The 27,200-nt window shown below is 46.3% G+C and overlaps 1 protein-coding gene across 2 annotated transcripts in view; it reads right to left on the bottom strand.

Annotated features, from left to right (window-relative positions):
* The window catches only part of E2F3 (E2F transcription factor 3), an 84,127-nt gene extending 67,887 nt beyond the window's left edge, over positions 1–16,240 (bottom strand). The window contains exon 1 of one of the 2 annotated variants that reach the window (XM_070456202.1): positions 15,509–16,240. In XM_070456202.1, the coding sequence (XP_070312303.1) occupies positions 15,509–15,889 (381 nt within the window). In that variant the 5' untranslated portion in view covers positions 15,890–16,240. Of the gene's footprint in view, positions 1–14,273; positions 14,612–15,508 lie in introns of those variants that run through there. The other variant, XM_070456203.1, reaches the window with a different exon arrangement.
* Positions 16,241–27,200: the final 10,960 nt, after the last annotated feature.

The following is a 27,200-nucleotide window of genomic DNA, read 5'->3' as shown; positions in this document are numbered from 1 at the left end:
CCCTGGTCCCCAGACCTGGTTTTGGAAAGGGTGGTGGGCACCGAGTCATGACAGATCTTCAGAGGTGGCGGCACTGCAGGGCCACACCCTGGCCACCCTCGCCGTATACAGGAGCCAACGTCGAAAGTCAAGGACTGAGAAAAGCCGATCCTTATTCTCGAGCGAGGCAGGAAGCAAGAAATGAGTACTGCTCGCCTTACTTTCCCAACCTCTATAATACAATCAACCACAAATGATAAACTGAAAACCATCACTGTAACCAGAAGTTGTTTTGGCTGAAGGTGGGCAGATGGAAGGGGGGTGGGGTGCAGGAAAGGCCCACCAATGGCCGGAGAGACACTTTAGAAGAGGACAGCAACAGAACCAAGCTGGACCACAGTAAAGCTTTATAACCTTCCATGTGCATTTTCAAGACACAACCCTTTATCAAAAAGAACCATCAGTCCACCTCAAGCACGCCTTTTAACATAATCAACATAATAGTAATTAATTAGCATTTGTAAACTGCAGATGGCTGCTATATTAACAGATTTCATATAAGCAGAACCAGATTTGGGTGAGTGAAGTAAAGAATTTCTGTTAATCTGATTAGGGCTTTAAAAAAATAAAAATCCATCTTTGGGACTTCCCTGGCAGTACAGTGGTTAAGATGCCACGCTTCCAATGCAGGCGGTGCATGTTTCAAACCCTGGGCAGGGAACTAAGATCCCACATCTCTTTCAGACAAAGAAAAAAAAAAAATCCATTTTCATGAAAAAAATAAAAAGAAAAAGAAACATCAGGTAACATCTACTTCTTTGAGGTCTCTAAGTTTATTTAATTACATACATATTTAATACAAGTTTTAACAGATCAAAACTTCTGATTCCATGATTTTGGTTATAATTTATACGGTTATTCATACTCAAACTGTCTATAGTCAAAAGCTTTTCACATAAATAACTGTGGTATCTATTTAATGCCTTTATTGGTTTTCATAATGAGTTGGGAACAGGGGCGGGAATTTATCAAGTGGCTGGACACTCTGTGCCCAGCTCCAGGCTGGATGCTGGCCCAGGGTCTCTCATTTCATTTACTCCTCACGGTATCTTTAAATACCCAAATTACCAGACATGTAAGGAGAGCTACCATTTCATCTCCAGGGAAGCCTGGTCCATCTAGCTGGCTTATGATGTGAGGGTTGTTTTTTTTTTCTGGTGCTAGATAGAAAAGAATGGGATTCCCTGGTGGCTCAGATAGTATATGCCTGCAGTGCAGGAGACCCGAGTTCGATCCCTGGGTCGGGAAGATTCCCTGGAGAAGGAAATTACAACCCACTCCAGTATTCTTTCCTGGAAAATCCCATGGAAAGAGGAACCTGGTGGGCTACAGCCCAGAGGGTCGCAAAGAGTCAGGACACGACTGAGCGACTTCATTTTCACTTTCACTTTCAGATAAGAGGACGATTAAAAGAGAAGACATTAAAAGAAGGAGCATAACTGTCAAACACGTACATCACAAGCCTCTGGAGAAAAGGGAAGGAAGCAGTTTTCCCATTCATGGGATGCGGAAAAGTCCAAAGAAGGCTAAGAATGTCTGTGACTGAGTTCTGCGCTGTGGCTTGCAGGATCCTCCTGTTTCAAGGAGGGAGGCCAGGCCTAGAAGAGATCAAAGCACACTGCCAGTTTTGAACTGTCTCGATACATCTGAGACTGTCTTTCCTAAGCTCTGCTGTTTTGGGAAATGTACTATATGGGGCAGGGCTTTCCTGGTGGCCCTGAAAGCAAAGAATCTGCCTCCAACACGGGAGACCCAGGTATGGTTCCCTGGGTCAGGAAGGTCCCCTGGAGAAGATGGAATGGCAACCCACTCTGTATTCTTGCCTGCAGAATTCCAAGGACAGAGGAGTCTGGTGGGCTACAGTCCATGGTGTTGCTAAGAGTCAGACACAACTGAGCGATTCACACACAGACACACACACACACAGACACACACACACAGACACACACACACACACACACACACACACACAGACACACAGACACACAGACACACACACACACACACACTATATGGGCAACTCCCTCTCTGACGGCAGCACGTAACACAGCCCAACCCAGACCCTGGTTTCCCCTAGTCTTTTTTGTTGAGGGGCATCTTTCCCCAAACCACGCCTCTCAAACTTGATGCTTCAGAACGACCTGGGCTGGGGGTCAAACCCCAAGCTGCTGGCCACCCCCAGAATTTCTGAGTCAGTAGGTCTAGGGTATAAATCCAAAATTTGCATTTCTAACAGGCTAAGTGCTGCTGCTGATCTAGAACCACAGATTTAAGAAACAACATTGTGAAAAAAACAAACAAACCATAAAACAGGATCCATCTAACACAGGAACGGGTGCTCTGGGACAACCCAGAGGGATGGGGTGGGGTGGGAGGTGGAAGGAGGGGGTGACAGGCTGGAGGGGGCACATGTGCACCCATGGCTGATTCATGGTGATGTATGGCAGAAGCCACCACAACACTGTAAAGTAATTGTCCTCCAATTAAAAAAAAAAAAAAGACAGGAACGTTGGGAGGTGGGTATTTTGCCAAAATGTGGCAAGATTTTCATCAATCGTGATCCAAGCCACATGAAGGCAGGGGATTTTTGTGTCTACACTGCTGCATCTCCAGAACTTAGAACAGGGGCTGGCATATATACTCGGTGCCCCAAACATACCTGCTAAGTAAGTCAAATGGATCAGCTTGCCCCGTGGTGGAAACTGGGGCCGGCACGGGGATGGGGGTGCGAGGGAAGTGCTTGCGGAAACACCAGCAACAAAGGGAATGGCTTTTAATAGCTGAACTGCTCTGAGAGGGAAGCTCAGCTTGATAACAATGACTGCAACAGCAATAACGATACACATGATGACGACAAACATGTCGGAGTGTACAGTTTGCGGCCAGCGCTGGAGCCAGCACTTAACATGAGTTAGGGCGTTCAATTTGAACAACTACCTATGAGATGGGAAACTTGATTCTCCTCATTTAACGGGTGAGGAAACAGGTTAGAAAGTAAGTGATATGGCCAAGTCCTTAGTCTATCTATGGAGAAGCTGGTCCTGAGCAGAAGGTCCCTGTTTTTTCAGAAAGTCTTAACTACCCAGTTGAGTCAATCATAAATGCAAAACTTCTTTGGCCTTCGTGGAACTGCAGACTTTGATCCCTTCTTCTCCAGGTTAGGGAGGGGCTTCGAGTGGCCCATTCCTAGTACGCCTGCCTGATCGGTAAAACAGGGCTTTGCTGGCTACACAGAGCCTGTCTTCTCTGTATCATGTCTCAGTAGTGGACAGTGATCCCAGCGCTGGGATCCATGTGGTTTCATGTCGGCTTGGGCATGCCCAAGCTACAGAGCTAGTTCAGTGGTTCATCAACAGGCCGGGGGAGGGGGCCAGGCAGAGGTGCAGGCTGATTTTGCCCTCAGGGGACCCCGAGGCAACGTCCAGAGATATTTTGCTTCTCGTAACTGGAAGGCGCTACCGGCATCCAGTGGGTGGAGGCCAGTGACGCTGCTCAACACCCCACGGTGCACGGGAGGAGTCTGGCCAAAACGTCAATGGTGCCAAAATGCTGCTCCTGTTTTGAACCTCCAAAAGCCTGCTCCATCCTCACCCCTAGGGTTGGATCCCTAAGAAACTTCATCGATACTCACTTAGGGCCCTCACCATCTTTTATCTCATCTTAGTTACTGAAAACCTTGTTTCATCTCCCCTATCTCCTGATGAACTTGAAGGCAAGAGTATCTTAGTCACTGGAGCACCCAGAATACTGGGAACCCAGTCAGCTCAGAGTGGGTGTTCAGTATCTGTCCTGTAGTTTGTTTTCCCTCAAATGGGTAAAAACACTGAGAATTCAGATGTAATCAATTCTCAAGAGTTCCTACCAGGGAGGAGGGGCGGTGGGGTGTATACACTAAGTTAGGAATGCACAGTACACTTCCTATAAACATAGGAATTGAATCCTTTCAATTACTGAAGGAGACAGGAACACTATTTTCGGTAGTTACAGCTCAGAGATGGAATTTGTGAAGGATCACATGCTGGTAACTGACAGGGCCCATTTCTGGAGCCTGATCACCAAGCCCTCTTTCTCCTTCCATACCCCACAACCAACGCCATGGGTCCCCAGAGCTGAAAACCTCCCTCCTAAAGACCAGTCCCAGGATTACAGTATCTGAGATGCTGGCAAGGAAAACAGGAATAGAAAAGGTTGAAAACTTTACCACATTATTAGTGAAATCATCACAAGTTTGGGCATCCACCACACCAACAAAAATCGGTCAATTCAAGGGTTATTGCAAATAGGCTTAAACACAAGTTACATATTTAAAAATCAATAACAAAGAATTTACACGGCTCTTTCATTTTTAAACTTTAATATGCTAGGACTTAAGAAAAATATATCCAAGATTTTTTTTTTTTAACCTGTAAAATCAGAGAGCCTAGGAAATCATGGTCAAAAAAGCCATCTTAGTTCAAGACATAATTATGTGACCTTTCTCTATGCACAGCTCTCTCCAGCTGGCTCCTCTCTGCTTTGAGAGCCTGCAAACTGTGGGCTTTCTCAAAGCAGCCAGGAGCCAGGCCCAGACCTGGGAAAGCACGTCATAAATAACAACTGATGGCTCGTCTCTGGGAGCCCTGACAGTATTGATCTCCCCCCTACCCCAAATCAACCTGATGAATCTGTCTTGTTTTCATATTATAAAGGCAGTGAAAATGAAAGGTTTTTTGTGGCACCACATTAATTTTTTTTTGTTTTTAAGTTAGGGAGATCAGTTCTTGGCTGGCTGTTGTTCATCAAGCCTTCCCCTCTAACCTCTGTGCCAAAGTCATATTTCTAGTGCTGGGTCCCAGCCTCTTAGAAAGCTGGGTGGCCCCTGGCATCCCTCACAGCCAACACATTCCAAACTCATCATTCCCTCCACGTGGTGCAAAACCCTGATGGAGGAAAAACTCAGTCCATTCTTTTAGCCCCATAAGCTAACCATGTTGGGAGCCAAGGTCATGTATTTCCTCTCTCTTCCATCTTGCCTTTCACACCATTCCTGTTGCTGTCCTGCTTCTAGATTCATCGACACTGTAGCACTCAGGCTCTAAATGGTATGCCCCACTTCTCTTTCCAGGGGGATTTCTGGCTTTTTGTCCACTTAGTAACCTGTTCCAGGCAGGCCCAGACCCAACAGAATGGAAAGCCTTCCTACTATCAGGCAAAGCAAATCCCTCAAGGGCAGGGTGTCCAGTGAACTGCCATGGTTCCCAGTGGTGTTGGGCCAGGCAACAGTGCTCACTTGGACCCCCTAAGATTCTTGGCCTTTTGGGAAGTCCTTGTTTCACCTCCTTTGGGTTTTGGGTCACATTTCTTTGGATGGTTTGCCTTTGGCAATGAGCTAGAAATCCAGAAGTTGGGAAAAGGGGAGGTATGGGATACCGGTGCACCTGGCCCATGTTTCTGGGGTCTGCGAAGAAGGACTTGGGATGAATGGAATGTGCGCTGATTCTGGAGGCAGCTCCTGATTCTGCAGGTCATTCCAGCTGCAAGAACCTTTGCTTGTGCTCAACCGCCTGCAGCAGTGTTTCCCAAATGTTCCAGAAGGCCAGGGCACTTCTCTGACTGAGGGTAAAGTGCCTGGAAACCTGCATCCGGAACACACGCTGCAGGCAATTCTTATTTTCGAGTAGCTTGGAAAAAACACTGGATCCCTTCTTTTTGACAGGTATCTGGGGTCCGTACTATGGAATCATTACCCTAACAGAGACCATAGAGGATAAAGACCAGGAATAAGCAGAGACCTTGGAGCGAGGCTCCTTGGGTTCAATTTCACCTGCCTCACTCCTCAGTGAAACCCAGAGCTAGCCTCTTAACCCCTCACTGTCTGCTTCTTCCTGCATAAGCATGATAATGATACCCACTTCACAGGTTATATGGATAATGTGCTAATGCACGTAGAGCACTTAGTTTAGTGCCCTCCACGCGCAGGCACTTGATAAACATTAGCTATTATTATCCCATAGACCAGAGACTGCTGAGAGGCCGCGCTGAAGCCAGATCTGGCCTAGAGACCTATTTTGTTTGGCTTGCACATTTTCCTTTTTAATTGAGCCAACATTTAAAAACTGGTAGATTCCTGGCCATTTTAAGACACTTGAAGACCTGGCAACAAACGCGGCCTGCTTTCCCCTCTGGCAACCATCACCTGGGGCGGGGTCCCTTGGCACTCTTCAGAAAGGGCATTTCTTCTCTGTTCAAGAGCAACCTCCATGCTACTTATTCTCACCTTCCCATACCCCCCCACCCCCGGTGGCTCAGCCAATAAAGAATCTGCCTGCAATGTGGGAGCTCTGAGTTTGATCCCTGGGTCAGGAAGAGCCCCTGGAGATGGGAATGGCTACCAACTCCAGTATTCTTCCCTGGAGAATCCCATGGACAGAGGAGCCTGGCGGGCTACGGTGTGAAGGGTCGGACACCACTGAGGGACTAACACTCTCACTTTCCCATACCCCTGGCCCTTGCAGCAAGGCAATCTCTATTCTAGACCAGTCGTCCCAAGGTATCCAGTGTCAGGTCTGAATATTTCCCTGTATGGACGCTGGTCCAGCTGGTCTCCTTATGCTACTTCCTGCCTCCCTATTTGGCCTCGTGATGTCTCCCCAGCCATGATCAGCCTCCCCAGCCCTCCTTGTCCACCTAGTCCAGAGGTTCCAACTGAATGCACATTAAAATGACCTGGGACACTTTCAAAATCTCATGTCTAGAAGGGGGTACTTCTCCAAAGTGCCCAGGTGATCCAGAAGTGGACCTGCACGCGCTCTAAGTTTGGTGACCAGGGGAGCCATAGCCTCCCCATTCTGCTGGCCCAGCGGGCACATCCTGTCGACACTGTACATCCCAAGGACGAGATGAGTCGTGTTTTCCTCCTGACTCCTGTTTAGTCTTGCCTGCGACTCAGTTTGTGTTTAAAGCCTGGCTCCCCACAGACTGTAAACTCAAAGAGTGGGTGGATCGCACACCTCATACTTCTTTTGTGTCCTCGACAGGAAGACTGGGGTGCCAATCACATTATGGTTGCCTGATGAAAAGGCCTCTTCTCAAATAATTGAGCATCCACGATGGAGAAGCCAATGCAAGGACAACATGAAGACAAACCACAGGCTGGTTTTCTTGAAGCTTGTGGGTTTGGAGGAAGAGCGAGTCAAGGGCACCGCTGATGGGGATGGAAGGAGAACTAAGAAGTGCTACAGGAAGGAAGGAAGCAGGAACTCGAGGAGGGGAGGCGGCCCGAGGCCCCGGGAATCAGCGGAGGCTCTGTGCAGGACGTGCCCTTGATAGGCCACCGGGAAGGGCCGAGAGGAGCGAGCAAATACATGCACTAGAGCCAAAGCTCCTAGCGAGCTGCAGTCCACGGGGTCACAGAGATGGACGTGAGTGAGCGACTGAACAACAGAGGGAAGCAGCAGCACCTTAAACGCTGCGCCCGCCAGCATCCCAGCTGGGAAGAAGAACGGGAAGGGCGAGATTTCCCGGGCCCTCAAACGGTAGGGAGGAGGTTGTAATTAATTTGATAAGTCATTCGAGCGAGCATCCTTCTATAAACGCCAGGCAGAGGGAGAAGTGAGGGGTAAGTGGCAGAAACAGGCATAACACACCAAACCACCGGGCGCCGCCAGCCGGAGATGAGAAAGGAGTGGGGGTGGGGTCCACCCAGAGACAGACCCCCTCCCCCACACTGAGTGGGGACTTCCCCATCCTGCCGGGGCCCAGAGACCTCAGACATCCTGATCTCCGCCATTCTGTCTCAAGCCCTCGTTTACTGTACAGAGGTGACAGCACGCTAATAGTTGCAACTTTCGTAGCACAGATAATCACAGAAATAAAAATTCTAGTCATGAAACTATCACTACTGAGAGGGCTATTATAATAAAGAGCTTATTTTTCTGCTCTTTCTCCCAAGTCCATGCACAATTTATAAAGACATACAAAAATCCTAAAGAATACGTTTAGGAGAACCCGCCTCGTGGTTCACGGCTCCTCCCCATCACCGTCATTTTTAGAGGCATCACTGGGTTTGGATGAACGCTGGGGCTGGTTCTGAAAATAAACCACCGGAGGAAGGGCCTGAGACAGCGTGAATGGAAAGAGCAATTTCATCAGGAATCCACCGAATTCTTCCCATGGGCCAGGCACTGGTCTAGACACCTTACGATATGAACTCATTTAATCTTCCGGATCCCATGAGGTAGGTACAATGATGTCCCCATTTTACAGGGGAGGAAATGAAGATGCAGAAGTTAGGCGGATTTGCCCAAAGTGACACAGATGATGAGAAAATAAGAACCCAGACACTGGCTTCACGCTCCATCATCTGAATCTTCTACTTGGCTGCCGTTTACTTTGCCCTTTAGGTGGAGGGTATGGGTTCGGTACATAGAAGCTTTCACCTCTCCTAAGGGCCGCCAAACCTAGAAAGGCTCAGAAGGGATGGGGCCACAGCATGGCTGCTCGGGTTCTATTTCTGGAGCCTCAAAGCATCAGACACAGAAAAGGAGCAAAGGAGGGGTGAAGTCTACAGGCTCTGAGTGGACCTCCCGTGACCCCCAGTGTCCAGAGCTGCAACATTCAGGATCATAAAAACCAGAGCTCAGAGAAGCCCTTCTCAGCAGTCAGGCTGGAGGAGCCAACGGGATCTCCTGGGTAGCCAGGCATGGGCTGGCTGGCAACACCAAGGGTGGTTAGCTCCCCCGCTTCTTGAGAGATGGACTCCATCCTCCATAGAGCCCTCCAGGGGAAATCAGCTTCACTGTTGACCACAGGTCTCACCAACAGTTACCCTGATCTAGACTGTACCTGCATGCGGCACCTTTCCGGTCTGTGGATTATAGACCAGCCATATATCCCCGCCTCCTAACTAGTCAGTGGACTACTGCCACATTGGATTATGTTTCACTTTTGGGCTTCAGGGCTTGAAGTGATTCTATTTTTAAGCTTTCTCAATTTCAGGAGTAAAAGAAGACGTTTTAAGGAAATTAGTTCTGGCTTTTAGGGGATGAGGACTTCCTCTGAAAGAGTTAAACTGACCGGCCATTCTGTTTAGCCAGCAGTCTTCAAAGACGGCAGGGCACCTGGTCTAAGGTCACTAGGCAAGGGCCCCTGACCTCTAAAAAGCACAGCAGTCACCCAGGATGTGGACGGACTAGACAGATCTCCAACACCAGAGCGACGGCATGCCCCTCTCCCAAAGAGGATGGCAAAAATCCTTCCAGGTTCTATTCTCTGTGAAGTATATGTTTCACTTTCCGAGCACCGGAAGTGTCATATCCACAGAAGTCTGCAAATAACACATAAAGCTTTAAACATGCTACTAACACGTTTCTATGAGTCAGTCATTCCTTCTGTTTTTTTTTTAAATTCCCTTTCACTGAACATCTAAAGGAGCTTCACTTATTTTGTATCTTTGAGAATGAGCTGTTACTCTAAAGCCAACTGTTCAAAGGACACTTTTGTATGTGTCTATTTTCAAAAAGTGTAACCATTCCTGAAGGCAATCTGAAATGTATTCTACTCATCCCAATTTTCCCATACAGGGCACATGGGACACAGTTAACTTTCTCTTGGCGAATGAGGCTTCTAAGAATTCAAGTCTCCGGTTTCAGTTCTGGCTTTGTCGCTAGTTAGCTTATGACCTTGGATAAGTAACTCAACTGCACTGGGTCTTAATTCCTCATCTGTGAAATGAAGGGTATGGGGTCACATGATGATTCTTCTTTTACAGCTCTCACATGTTATGATTCAAAGACCATCAAGAATATCAATTATTGCCTGTGCTAATTATAAGAATTGTTATAAGAATGCTGCCGGGACACTAGAAATGGCCCCAGACGGTTGGGCTAAAGTAATAGAAAGCAGACGGAAGTCAATTACTTTTATTCTTCCTACCTCCTCTGAAGTCCTTTCTATTCCATCAGCTGTCTGTTCTATCAACCTCCGCTGACCTAAACCTAAGCAGTGGTCTGTTTCACCCAGGTTCTCCAGCAAAGCAAGGTACACAGGCTTTGTGATTACAATCTGGTGACCAGGGGGTTTACCTCTTTGATCTAGGAGCTTGGGCACCCCTACTGTAGATGACCGTAGCCGCCACAGCAACAAGATTGATCCCCAGGTAAAGTTGGAGGCGGCCTGAGAATACATTCTTGTAACTCACACATTCTTTGAGTTCTAAAAATGCATTGCTTTGGGGGAAGAGCGTTTGAAGCAAAAGTGACAACAGAAAATAAACCGATTTCCTTTTTACTGATGCAAAAGCTGTATGTATGATCCCTCTATATTATCCCGTCCCCTTTGTGGACTCCTTGACCCCATCCCAGTTGCTGCTTTTTTGTCTCTTCTGCTGTACAACTTGGCCTTGTGTAAGATACATTTTCCAAGTCACTCTTGGAAGCCAAAGAGGGGGTCAGGGTAGGAGGAAGGAGATACCATTGGTGGTTTCCTAAACTCACTACTTTCCCAGTGAGCTGGACCTCTTACTCCCCTGAAAAATGATTAGTTTAAGAAAAAAAAAAGCGTCTTAGCCATTGCAAATACAGTACCCAAAACACCATTTTTAAGCTGCTAACAAGCATGAAAAATATGCATTAAACCACATGCCTAGTACCTCAAAGAATTCAGGGAAGTTCCTCTATTTAAAAACTAAAATGAAACAGAGCATCTGATAAGAATTGCAGTCTACCTTCTTTGCCATGCACTATTTGTGGTGGTTTCATGTGCATCTAGGAGGGACATGATTTAGTGAACACAGGCAGTGGTTGATTTTTCACTCATCCTAGTTTAAAATGTTAGTAGAAAGTAGGTGGTTAAAAAAGAATTGGGAGTTGGTCAGCCTAGGAAAGTAGATGAAAACTGGACATACAAATGGAATACATGTAACTCATGTCAAATTAGAAAAGCAGCCAGAAAATCAACTATGAATATTTGAAGCCTTGCCAAATGGGTCCAGGTCCTTTGGAAAGAGGCTAAAGGTATGGATGGTGTATCGCTGGGAGTGGCAATAAGACAACTATGCATTATACCTGTAAGAAATGAGAATAAAAGCCACTTTTCTCTATAACCTTTCAATCTCCAGGTGCTGTTATTTATTCATGTCTAAGCTTAGAGTATTATTTTCTGTTTTCAAGTTAGCTTTTACACAACACAACATTAATCTCAGAATCTACTCTTCCAAGTATTATACAAGGTGACGATTTATAGAAAAACAGAAAAAAAAAAAAATCCTTTCCTGTTCGCAAGCTTGGGTTCCTTAGCTCACAGAGCCACATTTAAGAGTGCTTTGTTTCAGAGGATGATTAGAGTGGCACCATGGGTACTGATTATAGTGGAGCTATTTGTACTGCCCGAGTCTGGGCACTGCATTATATTAAAACTTCCATTTTGGGGTATGTAGTGACTAAAAATTCTCTCCTAGCTTAAACTTGGCACCAACCATCTATCTCAGCAGAAGCAAGATTATTGAGTACAGAACCACAGGAACCCAGCATTTTTCTTCTTTTATACTCATACAGGAAAAAAAAAAAAAACAAAACAGACTCAGCTGTAGCACCTATGGTTTCTCCATTCTTACACGGAAATTTCAAGCATTGTGGGTTCCTTCCCAAAGTCTAATCAGCAGGTTGCTGTGACTGGATCAAATTAAATCAGATGTGACAGGTCATTGTCTCTTGCATTAATAGATCCCAAACTTTCTAGAAGTGGGATGAAATCATTCAGCTGCTTTTTAGCAGAGGCAGAAAATGATGAAGCCCCTTCTGTTCTAGAAAGCAGCACTTATTGACTATGGTTTCCCTAGATCGCTGTGCCCAACAGCTCACCATCTGAAACTGCATTTACCTGGTGCATATCTCTGACATGGCAATGATGAAGAGCTCAGTTCTACAAAAGCTATAGAGCACAGGCTGCACCCAAGGATGGTAGGTCCTTGGGATCAAGGGAGGAGCAAGGCCAGAAAGTGAGGGTGAGTTGATCTAGATTTGTCACAGCTCAAGGCACAAGCTCATGCTTGGGCAGTGCATCACCGCCATCTCTAACACAGGCCTGTCCTAGTGACGTGTCCCTATTTTAACCGTTCTTGAAGATCGCCATGACATATGGATTTAAAAACTCTAAGTTAATCAGGTATAAATAGTTATGTTACCACTTTAAAAAAGTTTTAGCCATTTTACTCACACATGTCAACAAAGGGGCAGTGTGCACATGTTCTTACATTATTTCTCTAAGTTTAAAAAAAAACACCACAAACATTTCTGGATATTCATTTTATTAGGCATCTACTATTTGCCTGGTTCAGTACTGTTTTACTTGCACTGTCATATTTAACCCTAAAAAAAACTTTCATGTTCATATTTCTTATTGCCCCTTTTTTACAGTGGTGTTGTGAGAGAGATTATTATTTGCCTAAGATCTGATGACTTATAAATGACACAGGCAACTGCAGCTAGTAAGAATGTACTAAATGTGTGTATATATATATATAATAGATATATTATATATATACAAATAATAGATAACACACATATATATGGATTTTTCCCCCACATTAATTAAAAAAAAAAGGTGAAGAGTATGCTCTTAGTTTTAAATTCCAAAGACAGAACATGGAAATCAGAACCAGGTAGGTCTGCAACTCTGGCAACCTCAACAGGATTTCTCAACCTGTTTTGGATGGAAAGTGTTTAAATGATCTCTTTGCTCAGCCAATCACTTAGCTCTCCCTGTGCTGTCTCTCCTGCTTAGGGAAAGAATATCAACAAAAGTTCAAGACTTAAATAGAGGGCTAATACAATATTGATAAGAAAAAAAAAAAAAAGAAACCAAACTTTATATACAGTTTTCTTGTCTTTAGAATAATAATCTCATGAAAAGGAGGATAAAGTTTTTAAATAGCTTGGAAGGTGGTGAGGGTAATTTTCTATGCTTAAATACAAGGCACTACAGAGAAGTTTGGCTACACAGTTTCAAAGACTTGGCCCAAGTGGGCTAAAATTCAAAAGTTAAAAAAAAAAAAACACCCAAAAACCGGTGGTCGCAATTTCCCATGATCAAAACTACCCTCCCATAAATCTGAATCCAATCCCAGAAGTATGTCAATAGCTGGCTGTTTCAGATTAGGTTTATGATATAGGGGCAGAACCGAGTAGGGGGCATATATGCTTGAAATATATCCAAGCATGTTTAGCTCAAGTCAGTAATAGTATTTAATGCCAGTAAAAGCGTGGCATATTCCTGTGACTGAGAATCCGGCACAGTGGATACTGTATGTGTGAGCAGGTCCTATACTCTTTTCCCCCCTGCTGGCAGACCCTAGTCACTAAACGCGATGAGAGCTTCTTTGACTGAGAAGGTATCACACATCCCTAGCAAGTATCTCCGGGGCTGGAAAGCACTTAAGACCCAACTCGAGGAGAAATTGAGAAGAGTCAGGAAATAAAATATTTCATTCTTCCCAGACCCATCTCTTGCCCCCGAAGTGCTGCCTGGGTGCTGCCGCTCTTAAAGACCTCCGCAGAATCTTGAGTCTCCCCAAATTTCAGCCCATTCGGAGCCGAGACAAGGTGAGGTCAACCACGGGTCCGACCAACCCACCATTTATCTAAACTGGGTCTGGTTTGTTCCTAGCCTCGTGGGGGCCAAGCCTCACCACGAGGGAGAAGACTGGAGGCATGGAGGAAGGGAATGCAGGAGAGAAAAGGAGAAAGGGGGAAGACCTCCCGGCCACACTTCTTTCTAGTATCAACAAAAAAAGAAGCCGCATACTGACCTAAATCATCTCTCAAAGGCGCTTTATAAATTACAGGGACAAAGGGAGGGGGTGGCGGGTGGCCTGGGAATCCTACAGACACCCTACCCTCTGACCCGCCCCCCTCCCCCTCCAGCACAAGGGAAGGAAGAGAGAAAACAGAGCTCAACTCGGCCATCGGCGAGAAGCCCCCCTCCGATCGCCCATCCCTCGGCCCCCCTAGGAAAAAATCCACGTAAACGCCATACCTACCCCCTGGGGCGGACACTCCTGCCCCCCGGGTTCCTAGAACCGGAGGCCGGGGCATTTACTTAGTTACATTTTTCTTGCTTACTCATTTCCCTCGAGCACCCAACCCCCCGTTCCCACTCCAAAACCCCGCTCAACCGCCTACCCTCACGGCTCCAGCCCCCCAACAGAATCCGGTGCCCCCACGGCGGCGGCGGCCCCCCGAGCCGTCCCGGTCACTAACCTGCTGCTGTAAGGGCATTTCCGAAACCAGCCTGGCTCCGGGGGGGAGGTGGGGGGTGCCGGCTGGAGAGGGGGCCCGGAGGGCCGAGCGGACCGGCGGCGCCGGGCGAGGGCGGGCGCCCGTGGAGGGGGGGGGTGCCGGGGAGAGGAGAGGGAGGGTGGCCGCGCCGGGGGCGGGTGCGAGGGCGCCGGGACGGTCCCAGGCCAGGGAGCCGGCGAGCAGGAGGAAGTGGGTGCCCCCTCTCCCCCTCCAGCGCCCCCTCCCGCCGCCGCCGCCTCCTCCCCAGTCACAGGCGCGTCCTCCGCGCACGTGTGCGAAACGTCACCGGCGGGTCCCGGGGAGAGGGACAGACCCAGGCGGCGGGACGGGAACACGGCTGCCCCCGCCCTCCGTCGCCGGGGGGCGGAGAGGGGGACAGGGCGGGGGGAAGGAAGGGGCAAGGGGAGAGGCGGGTCAAGGGCAGGCCCGGGGCCCGGCAAGGAAGGCCCGGGCGCTCGGGCCACGCGGGCGCCGCCGCGGCCACCGCCGGGATGCGCCCAGGCCGGGGCCGCCAGCCCGCGAGCCCCTCACCCCCCAGACAGCCCACGCCCGGGCCCGCACCGGGCTCCCTGCTCCACCGCCCCCCTCCACTCCCCCCAGCCCCTTTGTTGCCGGGAGTTAACAGATCCCCAAATGTGTCAAAACGCAACCTGGCAAGAGCCCCTGCACTCCGGGCACGCCTTAGGAACCCCCGGCTGCCAACGGGCCTCGGAGGCCGGAAGGGGGGGCCATCAGCCCCAGGACCCCCACCCCGGTTTCCACCCCCCGGAGTCTCCCACTCCCCAGTTCCCTACTCCCTCCTCCACCCCCTTCTCCATCCGGGGCGTGACCCCTTCCTACGCCCGAGAAAGAGGAAGCTTCGAGTTGGAGGGGAGGGGAGAGTGGGGGTAGGGAAAAGTGCAGGAAAAGAAGAGTAGGGGGGGCCACGAAAAGTTTCGGAGTGTTTGATGTGGTTCGCGCCAAGGCGATCCCCACCGCCCCGCTCTGGCGGCGGAGCCCCCCGACCCTCCGGGCGCTGGCGGGGGGCAACACGAGTCTTTAACAATAAACCCTCGCTGGAGGGGCAGCCGCCGAAGCCCGAGACGCTCGGCCCCGCGCTCCCCACCAAGGGCCGCCCGCAGCGCGCCCACCACCCCGCGCGATGCGAGCCCACCTCCCGCCCGGGCTGGGGACGGTGGGGACGGGAGGGCATTTACCGGAGGGCCGCCGCCGCCGCTGCCGCCGCGTCCCAGTGCTGGTGGCTGCTGCAGCAGCCCGGCTCTGCCGGAGGGTCCGTGCGGCGTGGTGTAGATGAGGCTGCCAGCGGTCTGCTCCACGCCGGGGGCACTGGGGAGGAGGGGGCCGGCGGCGACGGCGCCGCTTTGGAGGGAAGAGGAACAGGAGGTGGTGGAAGTGTTCGTGGTGAGGATCTGGATGTATGCGCTCGGGGCGGCGGCGGCGGCGGGGAAGCCGGGGCTGGCTAGCAGTGCCCTTTTGTCCATGGAGGCTGCAGCGGCCGCGGCGACGACAGCCGCCCCCTCCCCACCCCCGGCGGTCACCAGGTACTGCTCCAGGGCGGGCTGGATCCCCTTTCTCATCTCTCGCTCCTGCTCTTTTTATTGCTATGGTAATATTAACGTATTGTTTGCAATTTCTTTTATTATTTGCAGTCGGAGTTTCCAAGTCTCTCCTTCTCTCCTCCCCGCCCGGCGCTTCCGAGCCCCTTCTCTCTCTTTTCTTTTTATTTTTCCGCACCGCACGGGCCCCGGGGGCCAAAAATAATCGGGGCCCTGGAGAGAGGAGGGTCCCGGCCGCACGGATATCGGGCCCCGAGGGGGGATGAAGGCGTCGGGGGCGGCCGATGCAATGGATTGCGAGGCGGCGGCGGCAGCCCGAGTGCTGCGGCCGGCAGCTGAAAAATGGCTCCAGGAAGCTGCTGCTGACAATGAATGAAGGGATACGGTTTACGCGCCAAGGTCCTCCCGCGAAACTCAGATTTCCCGCCGGCTTTTCAAACCATATTTGCATATCCCCGCCCCTCAGCCCGCCGAGGACCGTTCCCACAGCCCATTGGACAGCTGTCTCATCCCTTCCGTCCCAATCGTGGAGCAGGGCCGCGACTTGCCTGTTTCAATTGGCTGCTGCGCATCATGGTTGCCGGGGCGACAGGGCCCCTATTTGCATAGGCTTCCTTGATTGGCTGGGATGGAGTGTGGGTTTTAGAAGGTGGGGGGTAAAGTCTGCCTTCTCTCCCACGGAAGACCACGCCTTGTACAGGCTCCTCCCCCGTACCCGCCCTCCAGCCGGGCGGGCGCTGCTGACCTGGGCAGGGACTCCGCGCCCCGCAGACTCAGTGTGGATTTAACCTAGAGCGCAAGTTTCGCTTTTAGAAATTGTCAAGGTGACCAAGGGGACACTTTTCGGGGCCTCGCTTTCGCTTCACCAGTAATCGTAATAGGTGAACGACAGCGAGAGATTCTCCCAAGTATGTGCCAAAGGCAAGTTGGACCTTGCAAATGACGCCTGGCAGGTGGAAACTGAGCCCTTTAAATCGTGGGTTTCCCCCTTCCTGAAATCCAACCAATGCGGCAAGAGCTGATCCTGAGGCCGAGGCTGACAGACAGAAGCATGTGGGCAGACAGAATCGTTGGGGCAGAAGGTTCGACTGACGTGGTTGCGGGCACCATTTAGTTACCATTCCAGATCATTTCTGGTAGTTTCATTATTAGCCTGATGGGATTTAAGTAAAAATTAACTCCAAATGTTTTGCCAAGTGAAATCTTATAACGAATTTCGGGTTCAGCAGACACCTCCTACCCCTCACCCTCTGGCCCAGAAGCACCCAGGGCAGTTAATCTGGGCTAACCTAGGACTGCTCGGCGGGTTTCTAATCCGCCGAACGGTAATCCGAAGAAGTACATGCTTCCCACGATGACGTCTTGCTCCAAACAAACGCTGCACGCCTGGCACCAGCACTTTACAATTTTGATTTCCTAGCAAGTTCTCTGACAGGACGACCCAAACCTATTCCAAAATATTTTCAAAGAATTTTTTAAAGTAAACTAGACATTGCCACCAGAAAAATATTAAATTGTCGTCAAACTGACTTTTGTACTGCTGCAAGTATTCATGGATTTTTAAATTAAAGATTGTGCCTTTGAGACTGAGCAGGAAAAGGACCCCGAGCAGGTTGAGAGAAAAGGTATACATAGGTCAGGTCATCATTTACAGTTCCAGTCACTGAGAATTGTACAAAATAACTGCTGATCTGGTGTTCACTAGGTGATGAACATTGCAATACCTCCAGCCCTTTTGCAAGACTATTATTATTATTAATTTCCAAAACTCATATACTCAGTCCTATGAAAAGCCTGACAAGATATATCAACCTTATTACCTGAAATAGGGTGAGCTAAAGGATTGTTAAAACCTGCACCAGGCTCAGGAAAATTTTGGTTTTTGCATTCAAGCTCTTTGAGGATCCAAGGCCCAGTACCCAAACCTTTAATAACATAAATGATACATGTCATCAAGCTGACACTATCTTTAGGACAGATTAGGTGGTATTTGTAGGTCATCAATGCCTCGTTGGGCTAGAGGCATAAGGTATTAGCAACTTCCTTGGTCTTGATCATCAATGTTACATTCCACTGTGAGTCACTGTGGAAGAAACTAGTAACTACTTGGATATCACCAGCTGTAGAATGTCACTGGACTTCGCTGTGGGCTCAGCAGTGGGCTCCTCTATTGTAGGAGACATGGCTTTGATCCCTGAGTCAGGAAGAACCCTTGGAGTAGGAAATGGCAACCCACTCCAGTATTCTTGGCTGGAAAATTCCATGGACAGAGGAGCATGGCAAGGCTACAGTCCATGGGATTGCAAGAGTCGGACATGACTGAACAGCAATAATAATGTCACTGGCAGCATGAATTGGGTGAATATTGTGGGGACTGTGGAAGGAGTGATGGTGCAACAGGCACTCTCATTATAGACCTGATTTTAAGATGAGAGACAAGCTTAGGACTTGGGACTGTGCACAAGATCTCTGCCTGAGCTCCTCACGCTCCTTACTGCTCACAGTAAGATGGATAGGACATAGTCACAGGTATCAAGTGGTCACCACCTAGACCCACCCCTGTGGTTCTAGTTTAGAAAGCTTTGAAATATTTACCGTTCTACCTTAGCCAAGTTACACTTTTTAATGTAAGGTATTTGGTGGAGAAAGACATGTTTTGACATGTTATGCTTAGTGACCCCCAGGATGGGGTGGGAAGGGTTCAAAGAGTGAAGAGGAAGGACTGGAAGTTAATTTGTGAAGAGGTAGCATGTTTCAGTAGAAAAGAAAGGGGATTTGGAGCCAGAGTGATCTGGGTTTAAATTCTGTCTCTTCTACTTACTGGCTATCTAACTTTCATCTTTAAAAGCTTGTGTTCTTGTATGTTAAATGAGATCCCGTATTGTTAATACTGATATCACAAGATTATGATGAAAAGGAGCAATAATAATAGCACTTTAATTAATAGGTATTTGTGATTCTGGGCTTCTCCAGTGGCTTAGCAGTAAAGAATCTGCCTGCCTGTTCAGGACAGTTGGTTTCAATCCCTGGGTCAGGAAGATCCCCTGGAGAAGGAAACGGCAACCCACTCCTGTGCGCTTGCCTGGGAAATCCCACGGACCATGAGCCTGGCTACACTCCATGGGGTCACATAAGAGTTGGACGTGAATTGGTGACTAAACAACAAACAACAATTTATGATTCTGCTTATTTGTGCAATTGCTCTTTTTGGTCCAGCTCTGACTCAGCCTGTAATCTTCCCACTGCCGCTGGATGTCCACTTGCCGTGGCAGCTTAGCTTTGTTCCAGGGCAGGAGCACAATCTAGTCCTGGTCAGGGGAGATTATAGAATACTGACTCAGAAGTTCAAGGTAACAAGGTCAACTTTGCAGCTCCTACTCCAACCCGCTCATCTGTCAGTGGCCAGCTTCTGACTGGTCCCTAAATCTGAGCCCCAAGACCTTCCCTCAAAGGTCAGACTGCTCTAGCACTGGAGCCAGACTGTTCTTGCCAATCACCCCCACGCTCTCCCTTGCTCTGGCAGTGACTCAAGGCAACTAATTGGCCCAGAAATGGCCCCTGATTCCGTTTGAATAGTGTCAGTGCTCCCAAAACACATTTTCGTACTAATCTCTAGAACCTGTGATTGTGGCTTTATTTGGAAGAAGGGTCTTTGCAGATATAATTAAGCTAAGAATCTTGAAACAAGATCATTCCGGATTATCTGAATGGGCCCCAAATCCAATGACAAGTATTCTTAGACACCCAGAAGGGAAACGTGTAGAGAGGGCAGGATGACCATGTGAAGACAGCAGCAGAGGTTGGAATGAGCAGCAGAATTTGAAGAATGCCAGCAGCCACCCGAAGCTGGAGGAGGCAAGGACCAGAATCTCCTCTAGAGCCTCTCGAGGGAGGAGAGCCTTGCTAACACTTTGATTTTGGACTTCTGGCTTCTAGACCTGCAATAGGGTAGGTTTCTGTTGTTTTCAGCTCCCCAGTTTATGGTCATTTATTATAGTAATCCTGGGTTGGTTAACCTGCCTACCTGAGCCTCAGACATCTTAGCTGCTACTCTCCCTGTTTTGAATTGTTGCCAAGATATCATTCCTTACTAGACACAGATGATATTCATTGCCAGCCTGGGTGATAGCTCCTGTTGAAAATTCTTCAAAGTATGACTTGCTGACCACCTGGTGTAGACTTAACCTAGAAGATTATAAAAGTGCAGATTCCTGAGCTCTACCCCAGCCAATCAGAATCCCTGAGACAGGGCCTGAGAATATCATTTAATGAGTCTCTCCAGGTAAGTCCTTTATGCTCTAGAGTTGACGGCCAGAGTCAAATAGTCAGCCCATTATTTCCCATTGCTACAGCCAGCCTTGCCACCCCAGTGTCTAATACTCTGATGGGTGCTTCCAGTCTCCTACTGCACCTTCTTATCCTGCCATTTATTCTAACAAGTTCTTGATTCACACACACACACACACACACACACACACACACATATTTATAGGCTTCCCAGGTGGCACTAGTGGTAAAGAACCCACCTGCCAATGCAGGAGACAAGGGTTTGATCCCTGGGTCAGGAAGATCCCCTGGAGAAGGCATGGCAACCCACTCCAGTATTCTTGCCTGAATCCCCAGTCCATAGGGTTGCAAAGAGTGGGACATGACTGAAGCAACGTAATATGCATACACACACACACACACACACACACACACACACACATTATACACACTACTGGTATAAAGTTTGACATTACAGTTTTCTCTAAAAGCCTTCATTTTTCAGTGTCAAATACAATTTGGCCAACATCCATAAGATCTATATAAGTAACTCCCAAGAAATAATACTGTTCAATATTAAATGGTTGTCTTGGAATTCAATGTTAAATCTTCAGATGGAAAAATTATGGGTTTCCAAGATTAAGGAAACTGCTCACAAGCCCAGATAGTCTTTGGAACATCTAAAGTTTAAATTGTGCCTCTAATTTAGTTTAGCCAAATCTGGTTGCTGCATTAGATTGACAGTATAGAGTTTTGAATCTGAAGATTTGAATCTAAGGGTTTTCTATTGCAGTCCTGTTGGTTGCCCACATAGAAATAGCATTCTGTTTTTTTTTTTTTTTTAATCTTCCTGGTTAGGAGAGAAAAGGAGCATGTCCTTAAGCCAGTACCATAGCAAACACTAGTAACAAAATTTCTAGGTGCTCGTCCTTAAAAATTGACCATTATAGTTATTACAGATGGTTTAGGTGCCAGTGTAGAGTTTCTTGTCTTCATTTCTTTGACCAGACCAGGAAAGTACTGTTTAGATAGAACTTTTGTCGTTTTTAAATAAATCTCAGATGAACTTCCTGCATTAGAGCATTAGTCTCCATTTCATCTACTGAATCTGAACTTCTGGTTGGACTCCAGGAATGCACATCATAAACAAGATAATTGTGATGCAAGTGGTCCAGAGAATACACTTTGGGAAACACTGCCACACAGGTATGCATGCCCCAGCAGTCTCTGCTCTATGCACTGGCTTCCTAGGCAATGATGACATAGACAATTCTCTTGTATATAGAATCTTTGAGCAGCTAATGTTAACCATTGTTAATGTAACTGTTTATTTAGACTGTACTGTGATTGCAGATTGCCTCTTCTACTAAAGCTCTTGCTGCTCAGTTAACAGTACTATTTAGATACAATATACTGGATGGGGGAAAAATGGTATTATCTCAAAGCTGTGTGTTTCCTTGCTGTCTCGAAGCAGATTTTAATCTTTTTAAAATTTTTGACAACTTTTAGTTGTCTCCTTATTCACCTTAGCTCACTGAAAATGTACTTACTTTAAAGATCCTATAAATAGAGTGACCACCCACTAGTGTGGGATATAAGTAAGTCACCCCTCTCAGCGTGGTATTTTTATCTTTAAAAAGCCGAATTTCTTAGAAGAATCTTATGGATCACACAGTAGTTACCAGGCTTTTATTGAAACAACAACAACAAAAATACAGGTACAGAAAACTAAACAAAACAAATCACGGATTATTGAATTATTATAAGGTGAACACTCTTGTAAGCACCATTCAAGTCAAAAAGTAGAACTTGATCGGCACCCCTGAAGTCCTTTTCCTTCCCCACAATCCTGATCACAGCCCCTTCCCTCCCAATAAAAGTACTATTAGCCTGGTAGTTTTAAGTCTTCACTTCTTTGTTTTTAAAAAAGTTTGTCACCCAAATATGCATCTCCAGGAAATATAATTTAGTCATGCCTATTAAAAATGTTGATATGCCTTACTGTGTGCTCAGTCACATCTAACTTTATGCGGCCCCGCAGACTGTAGCCCACCAGGCTCCTTGTCCATGGGATTTCCCAGGCAAGAATTCTAGAGTGGGTTGCCATTTCCTTCTCCAGGGGATCTTCCCAACTCAAGGATCAAAGCTGCATCTCTTGAGTCTCCTGCATTGGCAAGTGATTTCTTTACCACTAGTGTCACCTGGGAAGCCCTGATATAAAGTTTATTTTTTTAATTTATTGAAATATAGTTGATTTATAATGTTGCATTAATTTCAGGTATACAGCAAAGAGATTCAGTTATGTATATGTATATATATTTTTTGTATATTCTCTTCCATTATGGGTAATTACAAGATTCTAAATGTAGTTCTCTGTGCTTGTTGGTTATCTGTCATATATATACTAGTGTGTATCTGTTAATCCCAAACTCATAATTTATCCTTCCCCTTTGTTAACCAGAAATTTGTTTTCGAAGTCTGTAAGTCTATTTCTGTTTTGTAAATGAGTTCATTTGAATCATTTTACATTCAACATATAAGTAATATCATGTGATATTTCTCTTTCTCTACCTGACTTAGAATGATAATCTCTAGGTCCATCCATGTTGCTGCGAATGGCATTATTTCATTCCTTTTCATGACTAAGTAGTATTCCACTATATATATCTAGATACACACACCACATCTTTGTCTGTCTGTCAGTGGACACTTACGTTGATTCCATGCTGTCCTGATCAATTTTGACTCCACTCCCAGCAGTTCCTCATTGGTCTTCCTCTCTGTCTTAAAAGGGAGCCCTGAGGTTGCTTTTGAGGGGAGTTGGGTGAGACTGCACTGGGCCCTCTAGACTTTCCTACTGCAGTCCCTTGCTCTTACGTGCTCCTGGGGAGCAAAACCACTCTCTGTTCCAGCCACCATTACCCCATCAGTCCATTCTCATCCCAGTGAAGATCTGGATCTCTTGGAGGTGGGGGCTGTTCTCCTGTTCTTAGGTCCAGCAGGCACCAAGTGCCATGCAGGTCTTTCCTTCTCCCTCACATACAGGGGCTGACACCACACAGCTCTTAGGGCAGCTGGTGGTTGCTTCCCCTTCATATGCGTTTTGGACTTCCCGGGGTAACACTGCCACCAAGTCTTGTAGCCCATGGGTTTCGGTTTTCCTATCCAGATGTCTCTCTGTTCTCATGTGGGAGTAGGGAGAGATGGAAAAATGATGCTGCTTCATCCTCTTGTTCAGATTTACCTTTCCTTTTTTTTTTTTAAATGTTTGTTTTGAGACTACCACATTGAAGAGTCACTGAAACAATGCCACATAAGCAAAAAATGTTTCCAACAAATGTTAAGGGAGGGACTTCCCTGATGGCCCAGGAGTTAAGGCTCTGCTCTCTCAATGCAGGGGGCCCAGGTTCGATCCCAGTTAGGAAACTAGATCCCACATGCTGCAACTAAAGATCCTGGAAGACCTTACACAGTCAAATATATATGTGTGTGTGTGTGTGTGTGTATATATATATATATATGTGTATATGTAAAGTGATGAGCTGTTTTCTTTTCAGTTTCTCAGAGAGAACTTGAGAAAGTGGAGAAGAAAAGTGGAGCCAAGGTCCTTAATCCCCTTAGGTAATGGCTAGAATGAGATCTGGGATGGGAGGAAGCGGAAGGATGCAAGCTACCTTTTCAGATTTGGTAATCTGGGCATACTTCTTTCTTGTGGGTTTTAAATAGGGAACGTGGTTGGCAGCATGTCACAAATGGACCTGTGGACAGAAAAGCGCATTTTCTTCCCCACCTTCATTTCCCTGACAGCACTACCTCTGATTTCTCATTGTAACCCTCTGACCTTCTGGATCTCCTTGATGGCTTCATTTTCTTCTTTATTTCCTTACAAATCTCTTTCTCCTCTTCCTTCACTCTTCATTCTCTCTGGGTAATCTTTTATACTATTATTAGTATAAAATCTGTATAACGTAGTAGATATCATTTTAACCATTAGTGAGGGTAAAACTCAGTGGTATTAAATACATATTGTATAACCATTGCCACTATCTACACAGCAAACTTTTTTTTTCATCCCCAACAAAAACTCTGTATCCACTCAACTATCTCCCCATCCTCCTCTTCCCTCAGTTCTTGGTAATCACTATTCTACTTTTTGTCTTTATGAATTTGACCACTCTAGGTAGCTCATTTAAGTGTAATCATATAATTTGTCCTTTTGTGTCTGGATTATTTCACTAAGCATAGTATCTTTGAGGTTCATCCACGTTGTTGCATGTCAGAATGTCTTTTAAGGATGAATAATATTCTGTTATATGTATACACGTTGTGTTTGTCCATTCATCTGTTGGTGGACTCAGGTTGCTTCCACCTTTTGGCTATTGTGAATAATGTTGCTATGAATATTAATATGCAAATATCTGTACAAGTACCTGCTTTCAATTCTTTTGGATATATAGGTATACCTTGGAGATATTAAGGGTTAGATTCCAGACCACACAATAAAGTAAATATCACAATGAAGTGAGCCACACACATTTTCTGTTTTCCCAATGCATATAGGATATGTTTATACTGTCCTGTAGTTTATTAAATGTGCAATAGCATTATGCTAAAGCAACAATATACATACTTTAAAGATGTTTCATTGATAAAACCTGCTAACTGTCATTTGATCCTTAAGTGATTCATAATATTTTTGTAGGTGGAAGGCTTGAAGTATTGAAGGAATTACCAAAATGTGACACAGAGCCATGAAATGAACAAATGCTGCTGGAAAAACTGTGCTGATAGACTTTGTTGGTGCAGAATTGCCACACAACTTCAATTTGTAAAAAAATACAATGTCTGCAAAATACAGTAAAGCAAAGCATAAATAACATGAAGTATGCTTGTATACCCAGCAGGGGAACTTCTGGGTCATATGGTAGTTTTATATTTAACTTTTTGAGGAACTCCTGGGACAATCTTGATGTATGCTACAATGTCAACAACAATCTATGTAGCTTTGTCCCATAGAACTTTGTACAATAATGGAAATGTTCTATAATTTTGCATGTCCAATACAATAGCCATTAACCACATGTGGCTAATGATCACATGAAATGTAGCTAGTTTGACAAATGAGCTGAGTTTTTAACCCTCTGTCCATGGGATTTTCCAGGCAAGAATTCTGGGTTGCCATTTCCTTCTCCAGGGGATCTTCCCAACCCAGGGATTGAACCCAGGTCTCCTGCATTGTAGACAGATTCCTTACCATCTTGAGTCACCAGAGAAGCCCCTTATATAATTTTAGTTAACTTAATTTAAATAGCCACATGTGGGCTGGTAAATCAGACATTGTTATTGACAGGCTGTGACTTCTCCTAATTCTGTATTTCCAATCTGGCCATTTTTCCTGTTTTAAATACACACTTCCACTAACTTTCCACTGACATTTCCTTAAATCACATGGACCTTATTGCTTACATACATTGTCACCGCAGACTCCAATATTATTTCCTAAGGAGGTTGGCATCAAAGTCCAGTTACCTTTACTGCCAGAATGATCGTGTCTACTTTATCCTAGGCACTTTCATTGTATCTAGACTATCTCCATGTGCAATGAAATCTAAGTGAAATTTCTAAAATGTAAATCCAACAAACTGTCCTTCTGAGGCTCTTCATTACCTAAAGAGTTAAGACTGAAGTCATTATCTTCACCTACAAGCTCTCCAGTTATCTCTCTAGCCTTATTTCCCATCATTTTCCAGTAGGCAACATGAACTCCAAGCTGTACTCACACTTGAATATCTCAAATGGTCTCTCCCACTTCCATGTCTAATATAACTGTCATTCTGCTTTAAAAATGCCTACCACTCCTTGTCGAACTTTTTAAAATATTTATCTATTTATTTGGCTGTGCCTGGTCCTAGTTCTGGCACGCGGAATCTTTGATCTTCGTCTCAGCATGAGGGATCTTTACTTGCAGCATGAAGGATCTAGTTCTCTGACCAGGGATCAAGCCCCATTCCCCTGCATTGGGGGTGCAGAATCTTAGCAATTGGACCACCAGGGAAGTCACCCTGTCAAATTTTTAAACTGTTACTCATCTGTTAAGACTCTCCCCAGGAAACATCTCCTCTGCAAAGTCTCCTAAGATAGCTCTCCTCATATTACTTATTTATCAGATAAATGTTTGTTGAGCATCATCTTTGTGCCAGACCCCAATTCAGAAACTGCTATGTAAGTGAGAAACGGATAGACTTAAGGATGTCTTCATCCAGCTTGAAGATGCGGGCTGGCAAACAGGAAATGAGAATAACATGGTCATTGTAATTACATATTATGATGTTAATGATATCATATTTAATAGGTGCTGTGAGGTGAGGCACTACACAGTGCTATCAAAACACTAAGGACACCTAACCCAGGCTTGGGGAAGAATTTAAGGATGGTTTCCTGGAGGAAAAAAGTAGGTAGAAGAATGAGTAGGGATTATTTCAGTATTGTGGAGTCGGAGCAGGGAATATGGGATGCATGACTTGTTGGAGGAAATGAAAGCGTTTCAGCAAGAAATTGTGAAGAAACTTACCATTAACAAGAGATGTGGAATTTATTCTGATGGCAATGAAAGATCACTGAGACAGATGTGTAACATGATAAGACTTGGTCTTAGAAGGATTCCTCTGGTGGCAGGATGGGGAATGTATTGGAGGGGCCAGGACTGTGGCGATGATCTAGGTCAGAGATGGGCAGTCTGGCTTCTGGACCAAATCTGGCCATTGTGTGTTTTTGTACAACCTGCAATCTAAGAGCAATTTTTAGACTTTTTTACTCTTTTGAATGACTGAAAAAAAAAATCAAAAGAAGAATATATCCCATGATGTGAAAAATTAAATGAAATTCAAATGTGGCCTGGTCCTGGCCATTAAGTCTTTCCTAAGCCTTAGATTTTCCTGCTTCAGAGCTCAGAGGTCCACTTTCCCTTCCATTGATTTTGCCTGGAGTTGACCTTACTTTCATTCTACCCAAAACTGGAGAGCTATCCATGAGTAAAATTGAAAGATTTATCCCTCTAGGGATAGGA

The sequence above is a fragment of the Odocoileus virginianus genome, chromosome 27 (genome assembly GCF_023699985.2).
Source record: "Odocoileus virginianus isolate 20LAN1187 ecotype Illinois chromosome 27, Ovbor_1.2, whole genome shotgun sequence".
NCBI lineage: Eukaryota > Metazoa > Chordata > Mammalia > Artiodactyla > Cervidae > Odocoileus > Odocoileus virginianus.
Note: the sequence above shows the minus strand (reverse complement) of the source record. Positions and strands in the feature narration are given on the sequence as shown.